The sequence below is a fragment of the Triticum aestivum genome, chromosome 2A (assembly GCF_018294505.1).
Source record: "Triticum aestivum cultivar Chinese Spring chromosome 2A, IWGSC CS RefSeq v2.1, whole genome shotgun sequence".
In the NCBI taxonomy this organism is placed as follows: Eukaryota; Viridiplantae; Streptophyta; class Magnoliopsida; order Poales; family Poaceae; genus Triticum; species Triticum aestivum.
In genome coordinates this window covers 83,880,851-83,902,772 of record NC_057797.1, presented here as the reverse complement: position 1 = coordinate 83,902,772, position 21,922 = coordinate 83,880,851, and the positions used below count along the sequence as shown (strand labels likewise).

At 41.4% G+C, this 21,922-nt stretch overlaps 2 protein-coding genes across 2 annotated transcripts; one reads left to right on the top strand and one right to left on the bottom strand.

Annotated features, from left to right (window-relative positions):
* Window positions 1-6,498: 6,498 nt before the first annotated feature.
* LOC123187666 (uncharacterized) lies at window positions 6,499-9,091 on the top strand. Its single transcript, XM_044599585.1, has 3 exons — window positions 6,499-6,776; window positions 8,149-8,279; window positions 8,814-9,091. Exons 1-3 carry the CDS (start codon window positions 6,663-6,665, stop codon window positions 8,926-8,928), a joined length of 360 nt encoding a protein of 119 aa, XP_044455520.1. The 5' UTR covers window positions 6,499-6,662; the 3' UTR covers window positions 8,929-9,091.
* A 930-nt stretch (window positions 9,092-10,021) lies between these two features.
* On the bottom strand, window positions 10,022-13,445 carry LOC123187665 (30S ribosomal protein S9, mitochondrial). The gene is made up of 5 exons (XM_044599584.1): window positions 12,657-13,445; window positions 11,431-11,871; window positions 10,819-10,899; window positions 10,596-10,690; window positions 10,022-10,512 (listed from the first exon to the last, which is right to left on the bottom strand). Exons 1-4 carry the CDS (start codon window positions 13,381-13,383, stop codon window positions 10,599-10,601), a joined length of 1,341 nt encoding a protein of 446 aa, XP_044455519.1. The 5' UTR covers window positions 13,384-13,445; the 3' UTR covers window positions 10,022-10,512; window positions 10,596-10,598.
* Between the last annotated feature and the right edge of the window lie 8,477 nt (window positions 13,446-21,922).

Below are 21,922 nucleotides of genomic sequence, written 5' to 3'. Positions count from 1 at the left end.
ATACAAAAGCGTGAGTTTAATGTAGGTGATTATGTGTTGCTATTCAACTCTCGTTTAACATTTTTTGCAGGCAAACTTCTCTCCAAATGGGAAGGTCCTTACGTTATCGAGGAGGTCTATCGTTCCGGTGCCATAAAAATCAACAACTTTGAAGGCACAAATCCGAGGATGGTGAACGGCCAAAGAATCAAACATTATATCTCAGGTAATCCTATAAATGTTGAAACTAATGTTATTGAAACCGTAACCCCGGAGGAATACATAAGGGACACTTTCCAGAACGTTTCAGACTCTGAAAAGGAATAGGTATGTGGTACGATAAGTAAACCGACTCCAAAACAGTTCTAATGGCAATTTTTCTCCGTTTTGGAATATTTAAGAAAATAGGAAAATAAGAAGCAGTCCGGGAAGGAGACAGGGCTTCCACGAGGGTGGAGGGCGCGCCCTACCCCCTGGGCGCGCCCCCTGCCTCGTGGGCACCTTGTGTGCCCTCCGGACTTTGTTTTCTTGCACGATACTTCTTTTGGTCGGTAAAAATTCATTATATAATCTCCCGAAGGTTTTGACCACCGTATCACGCGAATATCCTCTGTTTTGGTTTCGAGTTGTTTCTGCTGCAGATTTAGAGCAAGATGTCTTCACAAGAGTCAGTCAGGGAGAGTCGGGTGCCTCATCCAACACCGGGGACAAGAGCAAACAGCAATGCTGACCACTTTGTGCCATCAACTGAGGAAGAGATGGAGGTTGATTTGAAAAGGATAGATGCCATGGAGGAGGATGAAGAAGTTACTTCCCGTTTTCGAGCAGGATTCACTATGGGGGAACTACATAGCTCGGCTATTCCAAACTCGATCATCCCTTCCAATGTTAGTTTTCTTTCTTATGAAAATATGAAAAAGAGTGTTACTTGTTCTCCCGCAACTATGCAACATCCTTGGGTGAAGGGAGCTTTAGCCGTCATGGGCAAGCTCCGTAAGGAAATAATGGACCTCAAGCAGCAAGTCGATAAGCTCGAAGAAGAGAATCGTATCTTGAGGGGCATCATCACCAAGAATATCACATCACCACCCCCGAAGAAGGAGACATAAACACATGGGTATGGACACTCCCCTTGGCAACTGCCAAGCTTGGGGGAGTGCCCCGGTATCGTATCACCATCACTTTTATCTTTATCATTTTTCTTAGTTCGATCCTTTTGATAATATCTTGATCTAGTAGAATAAAGTTTTAGTATGATCTAGTTGCGAGTTTTGCTTTATGATCTTCCTATGTAATCGAGTCCGTGAGCTATATATAATAAAGATTAGTGTTGAGTCAAGGGCTTGATTATTTTGCTATGATCTTGAGGGAATAAAAATAAAGAGAAGAAATAAAAAGAAATAAAGAGATCATATGGATCTTATGGAGAGTAATGACTCCACATATAAAGAGTATGATGAATAAAAGTTGTTGAGAGTTGACAAACATAGTTTTGGTCATCGTTGCAATTAATAGGAAATAATAAAGAAAGAGAGTTTTTCACATATAAATATACTATCTTGGACATCTTTTATAATTGTGAGCACTCATTAAAGTATGATATGCTAAAGAGTTGACGTTGGACAAGGAAGACAACGTAATGGGTTATGCTTTCTTACATTTGAGATAAATTTATATTGTCATGGATCATCCAACATGTTGAGCTTGCCTTTCCCTCTCTTGCTAGCCAATTTCTTTGCACCGAGTCGAGATACTACTTGTGCTGCCAAATATCCCTAAAACCAGTCTTGCCATGAGAGTCCACCATATATACCTATGGATTGAGTAAGATCCTTCAAGTAAGTTGTCATCGGTGCACGCAATAAAAATTGCTCTCTAAATATGCTTTGTGGGTAGTTACATTTGTTCCTGAGGACATGGGAGAAGTCTTGCTATAAGTAGTCATGTGAATTTGGTATTCGTTCGATGTTTTGATGAGTTGTATGTTGTCACCCCTCTAGTGGTGTCATGTGAACGTCGACTACATGACACTTCACCATTGTTTGGGCCTAGAGGGAGGCATTGGGAAGTAACAAGTAGATGATGGTTTGCTAGAGTGACAGAAGCTTAAACCCTAGTTTATGCGTTGCTTCGTAAGGGGCTGATTTGGATCCATATGTTTCATGCTATGGTTAGGTTTACCTTAATACTTCTGTTGTAGTTGCAGATGCTTGCAATGGGGGTTAATCATAAGTGGGATGCTTGTCCAAGTAAGGACAGTACCAAAGCACCGGTCCACCCACATATCAAATTATCAAAGTACCGAACGTGGATCATATGAATGTGATGAAAACTAGCTTGACGATAATTCCCGTGTGTCCCTGGGAGCGCTTTACTTCATATAAGAGTTTGTACAGGCTTGTCCTTTGCTACAAAAAGGATTGGGCCATCTTGCTACACCTTATTTACTTTTATTACTTGCTACTCGTTACAAATTACCTTATCACAAAACTATCTGTTACTGATAATTTCAGTGCTTGCAGAGAATACCTTACTGAAAACTGCTTATCATTTCCTTCTACTCCTCGTTGGGTTTGACACTCTTACTTATCGAAAAGGCTACGATAGATCTCCTACACTTGTGGGTCATCACCTCTAAGGTTGTAAAACCTTATATTAGAGCATGACGCTCTGATACCAATTGAAAGGATCGATACGGTCGACTAGTGGGGGTGAATAGGAAACTACAAATTTTAATCTTTCTTATCAATTTTAAGGTTTAATGGATAAATAGGGTTCACTAGATATGCAACTAGGTGAACAGAACCTATATGACAAGCAATCTTAGAGACAAATATGCTAGGCAATAATCTAATCAGCAAGCCAGCAAACATATAAGACGGAGTAAAGTGCAGGAAAGGATTAACCACAAGTGAGGCGAGGACGTAGATTTTATCCCCAAGTTCACTCTTCCTTGGGAAGAGCTACTCTCCGTTTAGAGCGGTGCCGGGGGCCAAGGCTTGCGGAACGCCACAAAGGCTCACCGTATTCTATTTCGAGTCACCCCCGACTGATGAGCCTCGAATCACTCGGGGGTGGTCTTGAAGGCGACCACCACACCTTTACAAACTTCTCCGGAGCACACCACAAGCAAGGAAGCTTCTGAAGGAACCTCTACCCGCCTAGGAGCCCAAGCTCCAAGAGTAACAAGTCAATGGGGAAGAAATGTTGCAGGGAACGCGATTTGGTTTGGTGGAGGGATTGAGAGTAACTAGTCAATGTAGATCGGGTCTTGCTCTCCCAATCCCCAAAGTTTCAACAAGTTTGGGTGGAGGGATTGAGAGTATGAGCAAAATGGAGTGTAGCAATGGTGGAGGTCAACGAAACATTATGGTTAGAGATGGAGGAGGAAGAAGGGGGTATTTACAGTGTTCTTGCCCAGCTAGCCGTTTCTGCCCGTTGGACCCCGTGCGCACGGGCTAAGTCAGTCCCATCCGCATGTTGTACTCAAAGACATACGCAACACCCCGTGCGCACAGGGGTGGTCGACCCCCGTGCGCACGGGGTATCCAGAAAGACACTGTTGCAAACTTTCCGGGTACCCTGACTAGCACACTATGGAGAAAGGTGATAGGAGTGGGACGGCTAGGTGTATAGGTTTCGGCAATGGCATTCCCACACGACACACTTCCTCAGAGACCCCTTTTAATAGTGTGGTCTTTCCTACGACTCGAATCGAACCAGAAATAAACCTTCGAATCGTAGACCTCTCCTTTGATCTTTTTAAAATGGAGGTCGCACACCTCAATCAAGAAGAATTTGGAACCAATATCCTGAGATAAACTTGAGCAACCGATATTACTTCCACTAACCACATTGTCATCACACCGAAATATACTTTAAGTGCCAAATGCACTTTCAACTCGCAACCCAGGCCAACCTTTTTTCTAGTTGCAGGTCCACCCTTGACTTGCAACTGAGGTCCAATCTTTTTCTGTCCCAGTTGCAATCCCACCACGACTCTAACTAGGACCTGACCTTTTTTGCCCAGTTGCAAGTCCACCCTCAACTCGCAAATGGGGGACCGACATTTTTTTATCCCAGTTGCAAGTCCACCCTCAAGCCGCAACTGGGGCCCGACCTTTTTCCCTGGTTGCAATTACACTCTCGACTCACAACTGGGTCCCAACATTTTTTGTCCTAATTGCAAATCCACCCTTGAGTCGCAGCTGGGGTCCATCCATTTTTTGTCCAAGTTGGAAGTCCACCATCGAATCATAACTAGGGCCTAACCTTTTTTGTCCTAGTTGCAAGTTCACCTTCACTCAAGCCCAACCTTTTTTCCGAGTTGCAAGTCCACTCTCAACTCGCAACCGGGGCCGAGTTTTTTTAGTCCCAATTGCAAGTCCACCCTCATTCCGCAACTAGGGCTCGACCTTTTTTCTTGTCCCAGTTGCAAGTCCACCCTCGACTCGCAACTGGGGTCCAAATTTTTTTATCCGAGTTGCAAGTCCACCCTCGACTCGCAACTTGGACCTAAACTTATTGTTCAAGTTGCAAGTCTACCCTCGACTCGCAACTAGGGCCAACCTTTTTTTCTGAGTTGTAAGTCCACCCTCGTCTCGCAACCGGGGCTCAAGCTTTTTAGTCCCAATTGCAAGTCCACCCTCAATTCGCAACTGGGGCCCGACCTTTTTTTGTCCTAGTTGCAGGTTCACCATCAACTTGCTACTGGCGCTCGACCTTTTCTTGTCCCAGTTACAAGTTCACCCTCGACTCCTAACTAGGGCACAACTTTTTTTGTCCCAATTGCAAGTCCAAACTTGGCCCCACAACTGGGGCCAAACCTTTATTAGTCCTAATTGTGAGTCCACCCTCGACTCGCCACTCGGGGCCCGACCTTTTTTTGTCCCAGTTGCAAGTCTACTCCTCGACAGCGAACAAACTGCAGATGAGCCGACCCAAGTAGCTATGTTACTTTTTGGTTTTTTTTGTTTTCTTCATTATTTTTTATTTTACCATTTTTTCTTCATTGGGTTTCCTGTCCTTTTAATTTTTCTATTTTTCAAAAGTTGATCTCATTTTTTTCCCTTTTTGATTTTTTTCATAAATTCACAAGTTTCAACAAATATTCCATAATTCATAAATTTGTTCGTGTTTATCAAATTAAAAATTCAAAATGTGTTCATTTTTTCAAAAATTGTTCGCAAGTTATAAAAAATGTTCATGTTTTTTCGAAATAACTATGGGCCAGATGCAAGTCACCCTTGACTCGCAATTCATATCATAGTTGTCCAAGTTGCAATTCCACCCTCAACTCGTAACTAGAATCGTAGTTTATTTCATCCCAGTTGCAAGCCCACCCTGACTTGCAACCGGGCCTATGTTTTGTCTTTTACCCAGTTGCAAGTTTACCCTTGACTCGCAACTGGCCCATAGTTGTTTCATATTAATTGCAAGTCGACCCTTGACTCGTAACTGGGCTCGCAGTTTCATAGTTTTTTTGTTTTTCTATTGGCTTCTATTCTTTTTTTAAAAAAAAAATCCTTACCTTTTCATTTTTCAAATTCCTTAACATTTTTTCAGAATTATGACCATTTTTTAAATCGAATATTTTACAAATTTATGAACATATTTTCTAAATCTGCGAACAAATTTTGAATCATGAATATTTTTTCTAATCCATGAATATTTTTTGACTGCACAATCAATTGTTTAGTATATGTTTTAAATAATTTAGTGTAACTAAAGATATCTTCATTATGTATAATTAAGAAAGTTCATCGTATATGAAAATTTCACTGTATATTAGAAAATATTCAATGTATACTGCAAAAAATAGCGTGTAGTCAGAAAATGATCTTCATATAATAAAACATTGTTCGTTAACATGTTTGGTATTTGTTAACATTTTTTCTAATTTGAAAAAAATATGCAAATTCATTAACATGTTTTTTGAAATACGTTTTGACCAAACTTTGTTTCTTACTGAAAATTATTTGTAAAATATAAGAGTGAAACTTGCAAAGACCAGAAGTCAAAAAAAATCATTGGTAGCCTAGAAGCTAGCTGAGAGACGTGCTTATAAATGTATAATGATCAGACGCAAAAGCTAACAAATCGATGTTAGCACTAGCAAGCAGGTTTTTTTTCCAAAAAAAAAACTAGCGTTTGGATTCTTTTTATATGGATAGCTAGCAACCAGATTTACGTATAGGCCGGCCACCCAGGCGGATGTGGGGCGAGCTGATTTTTAATTTTGGGTTTTGGGCTTTGACAAATTAAAATCAAACAAACAGACAAACAATGAAAAAAAACAATGAAAAAATGAGGTCCCTATGAACATAGTTTCTATTTATTTAATATAATAAAGCATGGGATCCTTAAAATAAAATAAAATAAATGAGATGGCGTTCACATCATACTTACATGTGAGGTATTATCTCACATCTAAATGTTGTATAGACAGACCTTAAGAAATTTTGCCATGCTGAAAAAAGAAAGAAAACTTTTTTTTAAAACTCGCAGTGCGTTTTGTTACAGTGCCTCGGACCGCCACAGTACTTCGGTCCGCTACAGTGCCCGGTTCTCCCGATCGGCACTCGCTCGCTTCACTATTTCGTTCTAGCTCGGCAAGAAGCAGAGGAACAGCGAAACCCTAGATCCCGCCGCCGCCGCCGCCGCCAACAAACTCGCAAGACCTGATGGCGCTGCGTTCTCTGCTGACGAAGGTGCCGGCCCTTGGTCTCAGGTCTCGGGGGCCCGTCCACGCGCTCTCGCCGCCGCCGGCTGCTCGGCTTTTGTCCAGTGGTGGTCCGGTCAGTAAAATACCTCAACAATTAATGCATAATTTGTTGCAAACAACCTTAGATCTGACCAGCTACGTCCGGGTTTGATGCATCATTTATTTATTGCCTTAGAATTTTCGGAAGGATGCTAGGGGGGTGCTGTTCACTAAGATACTCGGATCTGATTTAAACTCCATCAGATCGAAAATGAATCCTTGCTCAGGAATTTCCGATTTGAGTCGTATTTGTAGCATCTGTTCACTCTATCGCATAGCCACGGCGTGCATCTCCTCCAGCGGCACCATGTAATCCATACAGTAGCGTTGTTACATGAACAAATCGAATGCCTCAGTCAGATCACGGTAAGATATATAGGAGGCTTTAATTAAAGATGTGGTATTCTGGGTGTGCAGATGAGAGCCGGAACGATATACATGAAGAAATCAAACAGTGGTAATCCAATGATCAAGTTTGGGACTTTGGGTACTTTGAATTTTAGAGTAGGCTTCGCACATGTTTTTATAAACAGAATCAGTTGAACACTCTATTTTTTTTTCATCTGTACGTGCTGCATAAATAAATTTCATGATTGGTTTAATTGAATCAGTTGAGTACAGCCAACTGAACAGCTGTGTGTATGTCATGGGTTAGAATTTGGAAATTTTATGCTTTCATGATACTAATTTCACCCTTCCTTTGATTGAATTTGTTTGGAGCCTGTCCATATTCTCTCCAACAATCAGCCCTCTAATTTCATGCCTATAGATGTTGTATTGTACGTATGTCTTCCGTTTGATGCGTTGCATAGGAGAACAACCATAGACTCACCTCCTATATATGTTGCATTGCAGATTGTAAGTATGGCATGTGACTTTTTATTGAGTAGGTCCTCATTCTTCATATTAGAGTTTAGTCAACTGAACTGGTGGTCTTTTTTGTTTAGTTCTTCTGATGGTCTTCTAATGCAATACGGAACTGATGGTCTAGTAGGTTCTTCTGATGATCTTCTGTGCACTGGTACATCAGAACTTTTCAACTGCAATACACAACTGATGGTCTTCTTTTTTTTATTAGTTATTCTGGGCATTCTTGTTAGCCTGAACTACATGGTAGCTAGCTTCCCTCCATCAGACAAAGCAGAGAAAAACAGACTGAACTCCAGTTATATGCAATGCAAGCTACCGACATTGCACACACACACACGAACTGGGTTGGCAGATGTGCTACTTTGCTGTTTTGAGGGTTGGAGCCTGAATGCTTTCTTGCTTATTTACAATTGATGGATACAAGCCCTTTTATAGGGCATACTACTGACTTGAGAGCTGCACAAAACGTGCACAACTTGCTAGCTAAGCCTAGAAGCTAACTGCGGTCCTTAAATTATATCCTGACATTCTTGTAGGGGGGACAAATCATTTCTGAAGGAAGTCCTACTACCATATATTCTGAAGAAGTAAAAGCCCTGGAAACAGACTGCGAAAGGCTCCAGGAGAAGATACACAGGGACATGGATAGTTTTTCTGAACTTCTGAGGTAAGTGCCTGTAGTACAGCTTAGTTTACATATAAGCTCGATACTGTTCCTGTCCTCTTATCAAACCCAATGTCATTATCTTAAAATCAAGAACTTATTTGAGCAAAATGTATTGCTTTATTATGTAATGTTTGTTATAAGTTTACCCAATTGAGCTGATGATTTGTGCTTCTAGCTAGGTAAGTTACCTAGCTTTACTTAGATTAACTCTAGCAGATTCCTTAAAACAACCCCATTCCTTAAGAACAACTATTATACACAATTTGTTCGCATTTCTTATCCTTGTATTTTTCATGTATCGCATTCTGAGCTTGCTGAGACTGATCGTGCTTAACTTGCCGGTGAGGCCTACTTGTCACTGTTTTCATTCTTTCGAAGCAGCATTCTCTTCTTTCTTACAGCCAAACCTTTAGTCTTTAAAGAATCTAGCGCTAGAGCTGCTCTTAGATAGTCCTATTTACATTAATATTATACCTGAAAGGTAAATATCTTCATTAAAAGGCTTACCTAACACAATTGCTATTTCATGTGCAGGTCTGATGCTGAATATTATCGAAGGCTTACCAAGCAACTTAAAATGGTGGACACTGCATGTGGTGCTGCTATAGTCCTGGGTGTGTCGGCAGCAGTTTTTATGACGGTTATTTGATTTCTAGGGTGGTGGATATTTTACTATGAGTAAATTTTAAGCTATAATGGTTGGATATGTGCCTGATTTCAGATATTAAGCTATAAGGTACTTATGTATTAAGTGACCAGCAGTTATGGTGTACCTTCGTTTCGAAGGAGTAATCGTAATGTTTGAAGGTGTACCTTCTGAAGTTGATGAATTTTTAGGCGACAACTTTGTTCTTTGTTGACTTGTCTCGCGGACGCGATGCTGATGGATTTTTGGTCGATGCTAGTTGCTAGTTATACCACCCTAGCTAGTTACCTAGCTTTACTTAGATCAACTCTAGCAGATTTCTTAAAACGACCCCTTTCCTTAAGAACCGGTATTATACACAAAATACCCACTCTAGCAGATTCCTTGTGGCACTCCTTATCCTTATACTCCCTATGTTCCTTTATATAATTTATATTTATTTTTTAATAAAATTTCACAATGTAAGATGCATTTTTCTAATTTCTTTTTTAGCCTTGCAGAAAAAAGAGATGTACCTCTCTTCTAATTGCTTGTATCTCTTTCTTTTCTGACCTAATTGATTTACTTGCTACGAACCAATGAATTAGTCGTAATTTCGTGCTTGGTCACCCTGCGCTAAAAAATACACCTTATATAAAAGAGCGAAGAGAGTTTTTTTTTTTAAGAATCATCCATAAAACCTTATGTATCTCATTCCTTAAAAAATTCTGGGCTTGGTGAGAGGGACATTTTCCTTTGATTGACCACGCAACGATGCGCAGGGACGTCGGGATGGGCGGTTGCTCTAGCTCCCTCGGTTGGACGCACCGCGAGAAGATGTTAAGACAAGAAAGGTGATCAAGGACAGGCGGAGCCATGCTCAAGAGATTCATCAAATTTGATTGTAATTTTCTTTTTTGACTGATGGTCTTTCCAATTTTGTAAGGTCAGCATCGACATTGTTGAACATAGCAGATCCGACGTGAACATAATATCCACACAATTTTCAAAAAAAACGTGAACCCTATTGATACTGTGTTGTGTTATGCAATCCGATTTTATTGTGGTCCGCAAAAGCCAGGAGATTAAGTAGCTTACGGTAAATAGAAGCAAGAAATTCGAACAATCTTCTTTGTAAAAATAAAATTTAATCTTCGTTGTGCTGCACACACGGAAAAACCCCAAGGAGAAATACAGTATGGAACTAGCTATCAATAAAACGGCTGCGTTCATTTGGCATGGATACATCCATGCCATCCTCCTATGAAACTGAAAGGAGAAAAGGAACATTGTGAACTGAACATTTTTGGCGGCCCGGTTTTATTCAGAGGCAACAGCTCATGGCTAAGTATCTTCTGCATCTTGTTTTGGTCAAAATGAGATTTTCCCCGGATCAATTTGCTGTATCAGCATACAAAAAATAGAACATCTGGTGTCACAGGAACTCCATGACCGATGCAGACTGGAATATCCGAGTACAAAGCTTGGACGGGCCTTCCGCCGAAGTGACAGCACATCCAATGCGAATACAGATCTCTGCTCACTAGAAAATCCACAACAACGAGCAGAGGACCTGCCACCAGTGGCACGGTAATTTTGCACGTAGACCTGAAGCATTACGATTACGAGAACAGGGTCAGATATACCGTCTCTGATTGACAATTTTGTGCCAAAAAAGAGGCAGAACTAGCCTGTTAACGCTTGACCCATTGGAAGCTCTTCCTTGCCTTTGCCTTTCCAGGCTTCTTCCTTTCGACCACACGCGAATCTCTGGTTAAATATCCAGCTGTTTGGAGCAAAAATGACGACATTAGTAACTTTGGAAGACCATGTGCGTGTGAGAAAGGACAGCAATTGCTATGATGCTCGCTGAGCATAGCGCAATGCAGTCCTGGTTTCTAATTCTGCTTTTACCTGCTTTGAGATATGGGCGTAGTCCTGGTTCCCAGTTCTGTAAGGCTCTGCTGATCCCTAGGCGCACAGCTCCAACTTGACCTGCAGTTAGAGAAAAGGAACTCGATTTGGAAGAGGTTTGGGTGCAACAGAAAGTGCAATAGTTGAAAGGTGCAAGGGATCCAGCACCAGGATGAATTGTTAAACACTGGTTCTTCTAAACCTACACTTGCAAGCATATTTCAGGTTCTAGAATCCTTGGAAACAGCATGAAGAAATATATACTCCATGATTGTACAGATATAATACTTCTCCTCCCGGAACCCAATCATAACTGAAAGACATAGATTGTTATAAATTGTTGAATACATGCCAGTCATAGCATATTGATGTGTCATGTGAAGATGCAATTTTGCACAAGCATGCATATTTTAGTTTATGCACGAGTATCTGACCCATTTCAGTACATAAAACTCATGGACTAGTACATGCATATGCTACCATGTGCTGAGTGCATCCATATAATATCCAGCATATCTACCTCTAACATGATTGTAAAAATACCACTTTCATATTGACATGACAATGGATATGCCTAGCCTGTAGAGAGATGACTGAACTTTTGAAACTGACCTGAAACACCACCACCTTTCACAGTACAAGCTACATCCCAAAGCCCCAACGTCTTGGTCACAGTAAATGGCCGAAGAAGATCAGCTCGATGGTCCAGAATTGGGAAGTAAGCATCAAACTGCTTGTCGTTGACAACAAACTTGCCATCACCAGGCTGAATCCAAACACGGGCAATGCTGCACTTCCTTTTACCTGTACCATAAGCCCTTCCTTTCTCATCAACTTGTCTCACACGTGCCTTAGCAATTTCCTCTTGCATTTGGCGTTCTACTTCAGCCCTGCTTGATGTTGCATTCATTTTCTGGATAGCTCTATCTTGTATTTCACTTAGAGGAGGCAATCCTGGTACTCCCCTGGCATCCTTCAAGAGGATCAAACTGTCAATCATATCCTCTGTAATCCCAGAGGCAGAAATGAGATCCCCAAATGCACGATCCGGACCTGCAACCAGGGAAAACTTTTATTATCACTAGGGATGCATACGGGGCAGGCTAGCCGACAATACCATTATACAGATGTAGTGTTAGTTTTAGGCAAGTGATATAGCTAATTGATAAGTTTCTGGGACAAGCAGGATGCCGCTTGCACCCCTAGTTATTACTGTGTTACTTATATCAGCATGCACTGTTGATCCCCACATACAGTCTTACTCAAACCAGAACAAAAATTTGTAAAATCATCACACGCAGCAGCTAAGATCATACTATATACTCCAATCGCTCATGCAGAGGCACAATAAAGACTATGAATTCATGATCATTAAAAGTGGCAAATAAACTAGCCATTCATATGGGCAGTTTACAACATGAATGAATGGCCTTATCAGGCAAGCACTACTGGGGACAAACATTTACATCAAACTTGATCCCAAGTTAACCTTAAGAAGCATTGAAACCAATGACATCCTAAACCATATGCAAATGTTGCATGCCTCGACAAGTTCACAGTCCACGGGCCAATCTCTAGACAAGCGAATATCAGTAAAAAGGTATTTGCAGCTTTCAGTTCAAGCGCAGGAACCTAGTATGATTATGATTGTGAACCTATATCTTAAACTTCGGCATTCAGTCAATTACTTCAGTAATTCTGTACGCATAAACACAACCATATGCAGAGTCACTTAACTAATCCGGCACCAATAAACACAACCACATGCACGCCAATTTAGTTACCAGAGTACTGAGAAATCAAGCTGCACATATACATAATATGCATTTCTAGATCACCTTTGAGAGTTTCCATCAGCTGCTGCTCCCTCGCCTTGTCCTCCTGCCGCTGACGCTCCGCATCTTCTTCTTTCCCATCAACAAGCTCCTCGATCTGGGCACCCTCATCCGCGATCCCCTCAACCCCCACATCAAGCACAGCCGCGGCGAACGGATCGTCTTTCTCATCCTCCATATCCCACGTCCACGGCTCGGCCGGGGCCGCCTTTCTCGCGGTAGGCCGCGCTGCCGCGGCGGCATCCTTTCTCGCGGCGAACGGATCGTCTTTCTCACCCTCCAAATCCCACGTCCACGGCTCGGCCGGGGCCGCCTTCCTCGCGGAAGGCGCTGCCGCGGCCGCATCCTTGTAGATCTCCTCGAACACGTCGGCCTTGTCGCTGTCCTCCGCGCGGAAGTCCTTCGACCACGGGTCCTCGGCGACGGCGCTCGACCCTAGCGGCGCTTCGCCGGGGACGGCGGCGGCGGGGTCTACATCGGCGAAGGGGTCCGGATCTCCGGAGTCCTGCGTGAAGGCCCACGGTCTTCTGGTGTCGTCGTCGCCGCCAGAGGTGGAGAGGAGCCGCGGCGAGAGGAGGCGGGCGGGGAGGCGGCGAAATGGGAGAGGGGCGGAGAGAGGATGCGGGATCGAGGGCGCGGCGGCGGCGGCGGCGGGGTTGGTGGTCGTGGTCAGGGTCTGGAGGCCGCGCCGGAGGTGGTGGGAGGGGTGGAGGAGGCGGCGGAGCAGCATGGTGGTGCGCGGAGGGGGGCGGCGACCATTCGTGGAGGGCTACTAGGGTTTTAGCGGCATAACCGATTTCAGTTTTCTTGTATGCGCTTGCTCTGGGCGAACGTCCTCTCCACGAGCTTGCGTAATACGAACGTGAAAGCGTATTTTGATTTTTTCGTTTTCCAGGGAGAGAAAAACTTGAAGGCTCCAAGCAAAGGATCCTGCATTCCAACTTCCAAGTCCACGCAACATGGAAATCTCTCCCCAGCCGCTGCCACCTAGGGTGCTTCCATGTCACCGTCTGGGTTCCCCTCTCGTCTTCCATCCATCGACGGTCGAAGGAGCAGGGAGCGTCTTATTCATTATTTTTTATAGGCAATGGTTTCATTTGGTTTTTGTTTTTCTAACGGCATCCACGAGGTTGAACCGGCAATCTGGGCTTGGAATAAGGTCTCTTCAGTCTCTCCTAACTTCGATGACGTTTGACTCGACATTAACAAAGGGTATGTGAGCACTGGCAGAGCCTCATTGAGGCCAAATGGGGCCACGCCCCCCCCCCCCCTTCCAAAAGTGAGAAATAAATTATACTACTAAATATTTTGGCTGAGTAAAGAGAAAATGATCGATTTAGAAGTAGAATGGTAGTCAGGTAGTGGTCGTGGCCACGTCTGTAACATGCAGCGCGCCGTAGGAAGTTCCAACCCGACGATTGATGTCCTTGTCATGATCGGAGATGGCCAGGGCAACACCATGGAGCAGGCTGCAGGGCTTGGTGGTGCTCGTGACGGACCCTTCTTCGGCATCAGTAGTGAGTTCTATCTCAACCTAGCATGCGCCGGCTACCGTGTCATCGTTGCACCGATCGTCTCCTTTGCTCATTCTGCAAAGAGATCAATGCGTCTGCAGACATCCCCAAGCCGCAGGCGGTGACCGTCGAGCTAGATGTCGCTGCCAGTGGGTCGGTCGTGTCGGTGGCTTGATCAACAATGCAAGACTCCAGCCCGCATAAAAAAACAATGCAAGACTCTGAAGTACTCATTTTGTGTGCTCTCGTTCAATACTTTTTTTCAGTCTCGGTTTTCTTTGAAATTATGGATGAAAACAACTTGGTCGTCATAATTCCACGCGTGAGCTAAAAGTGCTTCTGGTTGGAAAAAAACATAGAGTGCTTCATAGGAAGTGTTGGATAAGAACAACGATCAACTCATACTACTCCTAATCATGCAATTTTTTAAACAAATAAATCCCCCCCCAGTTACCCTTCACGTTCTGTCACTACATGTGAGGATAGGTGTTGCAAAGCAGGTGTGATGCCAGATTTGTTGGCTCTTTAGATCTTGGCGGCTAGTGCATCTATGAAGGAAGCGACTGGAATATTTATTGACACCGTCGCTTTGACCTCTTCATTTATTTTGTTGTACGATAAGGTCTGTTTTCTACAACCTCTAGACTGATAATAAAGGATTGCAAGTCTACGCCAGCATGGGTGATGCCCCAACAGATGTTCTTTTAACGGCTATTGGATCTCGTTGTTAGCAGTGATTGGTTGTTGTGGTCTTCAAGCTCTTGTATGGCTAGAATGTTTGCAGGTATCCCTATCACTTACTACTTACTATTTGTTCATATTATTTTTCAAGCTAGAAGATGGCTTATATAAGTTTTGGTGTAGTTTTATTCTTTTCGAGTTGTTTTGTGTGTGTATTGTCCTTTGAAATGGTTTTATTATAACTTGTTGATTGATTGGAATCTTGTCGTGGTATCTCGCTAGTCCTTTATTGTGAAGCAATAACTAATTGCAAGCCACCGAAGAAGTTCGGGCGGCACCTAAATATCATGATTTAGAACAAAGCATCACATTTATATTGCTGGAATTTTGTCTATTTTGGGCCTAGCCCAATAGCAGTTTCAGAAATTCCTAATAAATTCTAGAGGCCCACGCGGCCCATTCGTGCAAGGCAAGAGGTGGAACTAAAGTTTAGTCCCACATTGCTAGTTTAGAGTGAGTTGGACCTATTTGTAAAGGAGACTCTTTCTCCACATGCATGAGGATGAGAACAAGAGGGACATCCACGCGTGCTCCTCCGCCGCCGCCCGCCTCGTCACGCCGTGCCGCGCTGCGCTGCGAGTTGCGGGAATGAGCCGAACCGATGTCTAATTTTTGCCACGGATGACGGGTATATGAAAGGTCACGCGGAAGCTGAAACATTTTTGCTGTAGTGGAGATTGAATACGGACGGCGCACCTCTTCGCCTGCTGCCTGTCCGTTTCACCTCCCTCGTTCTCTTCAGCTCCCAGCGCAGCCTCTTGTCTCCTTCTTTTGCGCCTATAAAAGGGAGGTCGCTCCTCTCAGAGAGACGCATGATGTCTACTACACAACCTTCTTCTTAGAGACGTTGTTGGGCCTCCAAGTGCATAGGTTTGTAGGACAGTAGCAAATTTCCCTCAAGTGGATGACCTAAGATTTATCAATCCGTAGGAGGCGTAGGATGAAGATGGTCTCTCTCAAGCAACCCTGCAACCAAATAACAAAGAGTCTCTTGTGTCCCCAGCACACCCAATATAATGGTAAATTGTATAGGTGCATTGGTTCGGCGAAGAGATGGTGATACAAGTGGTATATAGATAGTAGATAAATGTTTTTGTAATCTGAAAATATAAAAACAGCAAGGTAACTAATGATAAAAGTGAGCGTAAACGGTATTGCAATGTGTTGAAACAAGGCCTGGGGTTCATACTTTCGCTAGTGCAAGTTCCCTCAACAATAATAACATAATTGGATCACATAACTATCCCTCAACATGCAACACAGAGTCACTCCAAAGTCACTAATAGCGGAGAACAAACGAAGAGATTATGGTAGGGTACGAAACCACCTCAAAGTTATTCTTTCCAATCAATCCGTTGGGCTCTTCCTATAAGTGTCACAAACAGCCCTAGAGTTCATACTAGAATAACACCTTAAGACACAAATCAACCAAAATCCTAATGTCACCTAGATACTCCAATGTCACCTCAAGTATCCATGGGTATGATTATACGATATGCGTCACACAATCTCAGATTCATCTATTCGACCAACACATAGGACCTTCCAAAAATAATTTCTCCAGTTGATTTCGTTCCGTTTCGACTCCGTTTGATATTCATTTTCTTCGAAACACTGAAATAGGCAAAAAACAGCAATTCTGGGCTGGGCCTCCGGTTAATAGGTTAGTCCCCAAAATAATATAAAAGTGGATAATAAAGCCCAATATTGCCCAAAACAGTAGATAACATAGCATGAAGCAATCAAAAATTATAGATACATTGGAGACGTGTCAAGCATCCCCAAGCTTAATTCCTGCTCGTCCTCGAGTAGGTAAATAATAAAAACAGAATTTTTGATGCGGAGTGCTACTTGGCATAATTTCAATGCAATTCTTCTTAATTGTGGTATGAATATTCAGATCCGAAAGATTCAAGACAAAAGTTCATATTGACATAAAAATGATAATACTTCAAGCATACTAACTAAGCAATTATGTCTTCTCAAAATAACATGGCCAAAGAAAGTTCATCCCTACAAAATCATATAGTTTAGTCATGCTCCATTTTCGTCATACAAGAATGCTCTCATCATGCACAACCCCGATGACAAGCCAAGCAATTGTTTCATACTTTAGTAATCTCAAACCTATAAACTTTCACGCAATATATGAGCGCGAGCCATGGACATAGCACTATGGGTGGAATAGAATATAATGAGGGGGGTTATGTGGAGAAGACAAAAAGGAGAAAGTCTCACATCAACGAGGCTAATCAATGGGCTATGGAGATGCCCATCGATTGATGTTAATGCAAGGAGTAGGAATTGCCATGCAACGGATGCACTAGAGCTATAAATGTATGAAAGCTCAAAAAGAAACTAAGTGGGTGTGCATCCAACTTGCTTGCTCACGAAGACCTAGGGCACTTGAGGAGGCCCATTGTTGGAATATACAAGCCAAGTTCTATAATGAAAATTTTCCCACTAGTATATGAAAGTGACAAAACAAGAGACTCTCTATCATGAAGATTATGGTGCTACTTTGGAGCACAAGTGTGGTAAAAGGATAGTAGCATTGTCCCTTCTCTCTTTTTCTCTCATTTTTTGGGGCCTTCTTTTTTTTATGACCTTTCTCTTTTTTTGGGCCTTCTCTTTTTTATGGCCTTTTTTTTATCCCTCACTTGGGACAATGCTCTAATAATGATGATCATCACACTTCTATTTATTTACAACTCAATGATTACAATTCGATACTAGAACAAAGATGACTCTATATGAATGCCTCCGGCGGTGTACCGGGATATGCAATGAATCAAGAGTGACATGTATGAAAGAATTATGAACGGTGGCTTTGCCACAAATACTATGTGAACTACATGATCATGCTAAGCAATATGACAATGATGAATGTGTCATGATAAACGAAATGGTGGAAAGTTGCATTGCAATATATCTCGGAATGGCTATGGAAATGCCATAATAGGTAGGTATGGTGGCTGTTTTGAGGAAGATACAAGGAGGTTTATGTGTGAAAGAGCATATCATATCATGGGGTTTGGATGCACCGGCGAAGTTTGCACCAACTCTCAATCTGAGAAAGGGCAATGCACGGTACCGACGAGGCTAGCAAGGATGGTAGGGTGAGAGTGCGTATAATCCATGGACTCAACATTAGTCATAAAGAACTCACATACTTATTGCAAAAATCTACAAGTCATCAAAAACCTCGGCACTACGCGCATGCTCCTAGGGGGATAGATTGGTAGGAAAAGACCATCGCTCGTCCCCGACCGCCACTCATAAGGAAGACAATCAAATAACACCTCATGTTTCAAATTTGTTACACAACGTTTACCATACGTGCATGCTACGGGACTTGCAAACTTCAACGCAAGTATTTCTCAATTTCACAACCACTCAACTAGCACGACTTTGATATTATTACCTCCATATCTCAAAACAGTCATTAAGCATCAAACTTCTCTTAGTATTCAATGCACTCATAAGAAAGTTTTATTATTCTTGAATACCTAGCACATTAGGATTTTAAGCAAATTACCATGCTATTTAAGACTCTCAAAATAATCTAATTAAAGCATGAGAGTTCATCTATTTCTTCAAAATAAAACTACCACCATGCTCTAAAAGATATAAGTGAAGCACTAGAGCAACAACAAACTACTCCGAGAGATATAAGTGAAGGTCAATGAGTAGTTAAATAATTATGCAACTATGTGAAGACTCTCTAACATTTAAGAATTTCAGATCTTGGTATTTTATTCAAACAGCAAGCGAAGCAAAAAAATGACATTCTAAGAATGGTCAACATCATGTGAAGAAGCAAAAACTTAGGATCAACCGAAACTAACCGATAGTTATTGAAGAAGAAAGGTGGGATGCCCCGGTTAGACGCTTGAGACTTCTTGAAATATTATCTTGGGATGACTTGGGCATCCCCAAGCTTGAGATTTTGTGTCTCCTTAATTCCTCTCATATCATGGTCTCCCTAAATCTCAAAAGCTTCATCCACACAAAACTCGACAAGGACTCGTGAGATAAGTTAGTATAAACCATTGCCAAAACCTTATCATACTCTACTGTAGCAAATCACTAAAATTATTATTCAACATTGCTACTAAATGCCTCTTCATATTTAATAGTCCTATCCTCAAATAGAATCATTAAAGAAGCAAACATATGCAAACAATGCAAACATAACAGCAATCTGCCTAAGCAGGATATTCTGTAAAGAATGCTGCAAGATCCACACTTCCCTAGCTCCAAAAATTATGAAAGAAAATTCCCACTGTAGTAAATTTATCAGATCTTAATATGCAAAAGGTTTCAACATTTTATCACACTCTGAATTTTCTAGGGAATTATTGCAACAACGGTAAACTTTCTTTTTTCAAACAGCAACATGTATACTTGTAACATAGGCATAGTAAAGGCTATCAATGCCACTTTTATTGAAATAAAAGATGCAAAACATTGTTCTAAATAACAGCAAGAAAATCTTAACAAAATAAATTGACGCTCCAAGCAAAACACATATCATGTGGCGAATAAAAATATAGCTGCAATTAAAGTTACCGATGAACGAAGACGAAAGAGGGGATGCCTTCCGGGGCATCCCCAAGCTTAGGCTTTTGGTTGTCCTTTAATATTACCTTGGGGTGCCTTGGGCATCCCCAGTCTTAGGCTCTTTCCACTCCTTATTCCATAGTCCATCGAATCCTTACCCAAAACTTGAAAACTTCACAACAGAAAACTTAACAGAAAAGTCGTAAGCTCCGTTAGTATAAGAAAATAAATCACCACTTCAAGGTACTGTAATGAACTCATTCTTAATTTATATTGGTGTTAAACCTACTGTATTACAAATTCTCTATGGTTTATAAACTATTTTACTAGCCATAGATTCATCAAAATAAGTAAACAACACATGAAAAGCAGAATCTGTCAAAAACAGAACAGTCTGTAGTAATCTGGATCAAACGTATACTTCTGGAACTCATAAAATTCTCAAATAAATTTCTGGACCTGAGGAATTTATCTATTAATCATCTGCAAAAATAATTAACTAAATATAACTCTCCAAATAAAAATGGCAGCAATTCTCGTGAGCGCTAAAGTTTCTGTTTTTTACAGCATGATCAACAAGACTTTCCCCAAGTCTTCCCAAAGGTTCTACTTGGAACAAACACTAATAAAAAGCATAAAACCACATCTAAACAGAGGCTAGATGAATCATTTATTACTAAACAGGAACAAAAAGCAAGGAACTAAAATAAAATTGGGTTGCCTCCCAACAAGCGCTATCGTTTAATGCCCCTAGCTAGGCATGATGATTTCAATGATGCTCACATAAAAGATAAGAATTGAAATATAAAGAGAGCATCATGAAGAATATGACTAGCACATTTAAATCTAACATACTTCCTATGCATAGGGATTTTGTGAGCAAACAACTTGTGGGAATAAGAATCAACTTGCATAGGAAGGTAAAACAAGCATAATTTCAAGATTTTAAGCACATAGAGAGGAAACTTGATATTATTGCAATTCCTACAAGCATATGACCCTCATAATAATTTTCAGTAGCATCATGAATGAATTCAACAATATAACCAGCACTTAAAGCATTCTTTTCATGATATACAAGCATAGAAAATTTACTACTCTCCACATAAGCAAAATTCTTCTCATGAATAATAGTGGGAGCAAACTCAACAAAATAACTATCATGTGATTGAAAATTAAGATCAAGATGACAAGGTTCATTGTTATTATTATTCTTCAAAGCATACGTGTCATCACAATAATCATCATAGATAGGAGGCATGCTTTCATCATAATAAATTTGCTCATCAAAACTTGGGGGACAAAAATATCATCTTCATCAAACATAGCTTCCCCAAGCTTGTGGCTTTGCATATCATTAGCATCATGGATATTCAAGGAATTCATACTAACAACATTGTAATCATGCTCATCATTCAAAGATTTAGTGCCAATCATTTTATAGATTTCTTCTTCTAGCACTTGAGCACAATTATCCTTTCCATCATACTCACGAAAGATATTAAAAAGGTGAAGCGTATGAGACAAACTCAATTCCATTTTTTCTAGTTTTCTTTTGTAGACTAAACTAGTGATAAAACAAGAAACTAAAAGACTCGATTGCAAGATCTAAAGATATACCTTCAAGCGCTAACCTCCCCGCAACGGCGCCAGAAAAGAGCTTGATGTCTACTACACAACCTTCTTCTTGTAGACGTTGTTGGGCCTCCAAGTGCAGAGGTTTGTAGGACAGTAGCAAATTTCCCTCAAGTGAATGACCTAAGGTTTATCAATCCGTAGGAGGCGTAGGATGAAGATGGTCTCTCTCAAGCAACCCTGCAACCAAATAACAAAGAGTCTCTTGTGTCCCCAACACACCCAATACAATGGTAAATTGTATAGGTGCACTAGTTCAGCGAAGAGATGGTGATACAAGTGGTATATGGATAGTAGATAAATATTTTTGCAATCTGAAAAATATAAAAACAGCAAGGTAACTAATGATAAAAGTGAGCGTACACGGTATTGCAATGTGTTGAAACAAGGCCTAGGGTTCATACTTTCGCTAGTGCAAGTTCCCTCAATAATAATAACATAATTGGATCACATAACTATCCCTCAACATGCAACAAAGAGTCACTCCAAAGTCACTAATAGCGGAGAACAAACGAAGAGATTATGGTAGGGTACGAAACCACCTCAAAGTTATTCTTTCCAATCAATCCGTTGGGCTATTCCTATAAGTGTCACAAACAACCCTAGAGTTCGTACTAGAATAACACCTTAAGACACAAATCAACCAAAACCCTAGTGTCACCTAGATACTCCAATGTCACCTCAAGTATCCGTGGGTATGATTATACGTATGCGTCACACAATCTCAGATTCATCTATTTGACCAACACATAGGACCTCATAGAGTGCCCCAAAGTTCTACCGGAGAATCACGACGAAAACGTGTGCCAACCCCTA